The following is a 4695-nucleotide window of genomic DNA, read 5'->3' on the forward strand; positions in this document are numbered from 1 at the left end:
AATGCACTTAATTGTGTATGCAAATCATATATATATAATAATATATATATATATATATATATATATATATATATATATATATATATATATATATATATATATATATATATATATATATATATATATATATATATATATACATTAATTATGTATGCAAATCATGTGATGACATGTGGACATCCTATAATGATAATAAGTGGTCAATATTAGATATTATTGATATAAGATAGCTTGTTGTGACTTTCCATAAATGATATTTATCTTGCATACACATGTAGTCTGTAAGGTACGCCGTGACGGGGCACCCACACACATCAGTCAACCACTCTGACTGAGAGGAGGTTGTTGAGGATGAAACGACACAACATATCTAACAGTCTAACCCATCATGCTGATAAAGAAACAGTTAATTGCATTTACCAGTGTTATTAGCAATACATCATAATTCACATTTATATCATTGAATACTTTCGAGAGATGTTAAATTTAATTGAAAATACACATCATATGTTGTTGTACCTTAACATTATATCGATATATTGAAGTTTGATGTCAGTTACATGCAAGAGTACCATTTTGTAAATATAAAGAGTATTCACATGAATACTTTTGTGTCTGCGACTTTACTTTGATCACTCAGTTTATTAATGAAAGCTATGTAGAAAAAACTGCAAGCACTCATGCAAATACAATTACCTGGAGTATGCCATACTTGCACTAGTGTGTCATTGAGTTCTCTCCTGTCAGAGGAGAATTGAGTACAATATTTCTTGCCAGTTTACACTCTTATCAAAAAGATTTGTACAATATCTGGCGTACTGAAGCAAATTTATTTTTGTTTAAAGCTCAGCCACAAATCTTTACTGCAATAAGTATTGCTGTATGAATAACAAGTATTTTATCATTGAATCTTGTGAATAGCATTGTGTGTGTGTGTGTATGTATGTATGTATGTGTGTGTGTGTGTGTGTGTGTGTGTGTGTGCATTAGCGAATGGGAAAATTCTTCAGTCACAATGTCTGCAAGCATATGCCATTTGTGATTGTCACAATATATGACCAAAAAACCCGACCAATTCAACAAAACAAAAAATATATATGACCAATTATTACCTCTGGGGTTGCTCTTTGAACTGTTCTATTATTTCATTGAGTGGTTTAAAATGTTTAGATTCCAGTGAATCAGATACAGGATATGGAATACAGTATAACTTTCTGCCAAGTAGAATGAAATACTGTACTTGTAATATAATTCTACACCAGTGTTCTGCTTTAAGATATGGTCTTCCAGTTGCAATGTGTTGCTTACCTTCTGGTTATGTAAAATTGTAGTTTTGGGGAACAGAAGTGTCATATTGCATAATGCCATCTTTTCATGTGAAGTACTCCATGATAATTACTGCCATGTTGGTAACCTAACAAGGAATAAAGTGATTAACTACATATGTATTGCAGTCCTTCATTTCCTGTCATTAATATATAATGAAAATCATATTTCAAGGAATAACTGCATGTAATGAGTTATGTGTTTGTTGATTGTGATAGTGTATATACCTGTCTACATTCATGTGATAGTGTATATACCTGTCTACATTCATGTGATAGTGTATATACCTGTCTACATTCATGTGATAGTGTATATACCTGTCTACATTCATGTGATAGTGTATATACCTGTCTACATTCATGTGATAGTGTATATACCTGTCTACATTCATGTGATAGTGTATATACCTGTCTACATTCATGTGATAGTGTATATACCTGTCTACATTTACGTGCCACTCTACTGTATGTCTGCAGTATGTTTGTGAACTTCTCTGCAGTGAGTTTGCTGTCCTGATATCATTTTCCATTAAGTGGTGTTACTTCAATAGTGTGAGTACTGAACTGGGACGCAACTATGTATACAACTTGAACTGCTAATGTCGAGGTCTGCCATGTTAAAAACAATGAGCCAAGTCCATTATAGAAATTAATTTATCATATTTTGATGTAAAATGGAAGACAAAAAACCAGCCAAATTGTTCTGTTTGCTAAATGATATTTTGTGTTTTTAGCCAAAGTTATGTTTTAAACATGTATAGCAGTGAATGTGCATGATCCTGGAAATAACCAATTACCTCATTTGGCCAGGGGGGGGGGGGGGGGGGGAGGGGGTGTAGTCCTGTCAAAATATGAAATGACCCACTCTCTCAAATTGTAACAAAATTTATTTATCTCTAGTATCCTCAGATAAGTCGTAATAGTGCATATCAAATCTTACACACTTTAAGTGATGGAACAGTCTCTAATTTGCATAAATCAAAAGTAGTCTTTTCAGTATTAAAATATCTAATTTTCACTTTGATCAACCTATGTCAAACATTTAAAGATGCTAACCAATGTAGTTTGACTTAAGGAGTAGGTATTTGTTACAATTAGTCTATTATGACTATGTCTTAATTTGCATAAATTAATGACTGTCTTGGTTTTATATTTTTATACACCCCTCCTCCCATGAGAATCATCATTGATACTTAAAAGTAATGAACGACTCCAGCAAGTTTTATGGAAACACAGTATGCATTTATTATAATACTACAATAGTTCTTGTCAGTAACGTTTATTGTCCATCTGAAAATAATGCAGACAATTTGATGGTGATTGATACAGGGTTCCAAAGACAGATATATAGCGTGGAAGGTACGCCATGTCGTACTGCTAAAGGCACCAGTTAACAAATCTTGTAGTCCCAGATAACAACTACAATACTACTAATAATAAATACTTCGAATTCTAACATACAGAATTAAGTTACTTTATTTAAAACGTGATATTACACATGGGAAGCGTTCTTTTGATATAAAAACACAAAATACAGTGCACATTTCTGTCTCTATTAATTACAATAACGCAAGATGTCATGTGCACCCCATGTACAAAATGTCTGATTGCCTACAAAATCGTTATGGACACCACGATATGACTTGGTCCACTGAATACTAGACAAATACTCTCCATTCATTAGGGACAGTTTATTGTGTACACTCGATATTTTTGTTTTTGTGGTCGAAACTGGTTTGAAATACCAATAGAATATATCATTATTCTTTCCTCTATTGTTATTTATGTTTGTTCAAAAAGGTGGATTTATTTTTTTGTTACTTGATTACAAGAAATCGTGTCAATTATGCAGACACTAATTGTCATATTTCTATCAAATTGACTTTTATTTGTACATGTTTTAAACTTATTAAGTGTTACAGTATTAAGTATAGTGTTTCTTTAATTTATACTGCCATGCCAACAAGATGGAATCTAATACGAATCAAACTGAAAAAAGGGGAGAGTTATTTTATACTAACAGAGTCGGACGACTGTATACTATGGATCTACAATGTCTACACGTAGTCGTCACTACCACCATAGACTGTCTATACTACCATCAATGACTACATGTATTGAACACACATTGCCTGGCCTATATTCGGACTATAGCACCCGTTTATTACACCCGAGGGACTGTGAGTTACCAGAATCACATGCTATTTCCCGAGGCCAAAGCATGTGATTCTGGTAACTCACAGTCACGAGGGGTAATGAACGGGTGCTATAGCCCGAATATAGGCCAGGCAATATGTGTTTTATAATATACCTCATGCTTTGAACTCGCGGTGGCAGACGACATCGTCAGAAGCTGCCATTTTGACCTGCTGTGAACTCGCGGTGGTCACGTGACCATGTAATAGTTGATGGAACTATTCCCATAGGGAAATAGTCATTCTATTTTCCTATCACGTGACTGATTCTAGCGAATCATGGCACAGCATTATCACTAGGTATATCATAAACAAAAGTGAGGTTTGTGACCGTGGGATATCTTTTTAGTCACACACAATACAATGCAGGGCTCTAGATATTTCGAGATTTGATGAAATATTGAACATAACCTACACCTCCATCGATTCTAATAGAAAAGTTTGGATTAGAGATACAGAATGATGACCAATGACGGCCAATGTAGTATTGAGAGTACTGAAAATGACCAATGATTGTCAGTGTACTATTTGTAATACAATGATACTCCTACGATGACAGGGATTAAAAGGCCTAACAGAAGGGAAACTGAGATTGTAACTTTAGATACAGCATAATACATTTTGGCTCGTGTATGGTCTCCTTTGTTGATAGCCAAGTGTGTCTGTAATAAACAAAATACACATGTTAACAACATGCATCACTGTCACTGGTTCGCTGTACAGTCAGAGAGAGAGAGAGAGAGAGAGAGAGAGAGAGAGAGAGAGAGAGAGAGAGAGAGAGAGAGAGAGAGAGAGAGAGAGAGAGAGAGAGATGAATGCGTACATACCATACGTGTATAACTATTATGTTTGTCTTAATAAAATGTTGTATTCTTGCACATTTTCTTGTCATATATAATGACTGAAAGTTAATCTCATCAGTGGACTTTTGCGTTCTTCAAAGTTTATCAGTTTTTTTACTGATATTCATAAACATTTCCCATTGACATAATAACGTGCAAGTAGACTCTTACGTACACTCAATCTTCCAATAGGTAGAACGTTCAAAGGCGAATTGAAATTCTTTGAATACTAATACTTGAATGTTATTGTTCTACGTACGTTTTGTCATCTCTGTTTTTGTTTGTCACGATTTTCTGATTAATCTTTATGAGTTTGACTGTTCTTTCTCATTC

At 34.0% G+C, this 4695-nt stretch overlaps 1 protein-coding gene across 1 annotated transcript in view; it reads right to left on the bottom strand.

Moving 5' to 3' along the window:
- Positions 1-3580: 3580 nt before the first annotated feature.
- LOC144436747 (uncharacterized) overlaps positions 3581-4695 on the bottom strand; it is a 3048-nt gene continuing 1933 nt past the window's right edge. The window contains exon 4 of the mRNA XM_078125605.1: positions 3581-4182. Within this exon, the coding sequence (XP_077981731.1) occupies positions 4045-4182 (138 nt within the window). The 3' untranslated portion in view covers positions 3581-4044. The remainder of the gene's footprint in view (positions 4183-4695) is intronic.

Source organism: Glandiceps talaboti, chromosome 6, assembly GCF_964340395.1.
Source record: "Glandiceps talaboti chromosome 6, keGlaTala1.1, whole genome shotgun sequence".
In the NCBI taxonomy this organism is placed as follows: domain Eukaryota; kingdom Metazoa; phylum Hemichordata; class Enteropneusta; family Spengelidae; genus Glandiceps; species Glandiceps talaboti.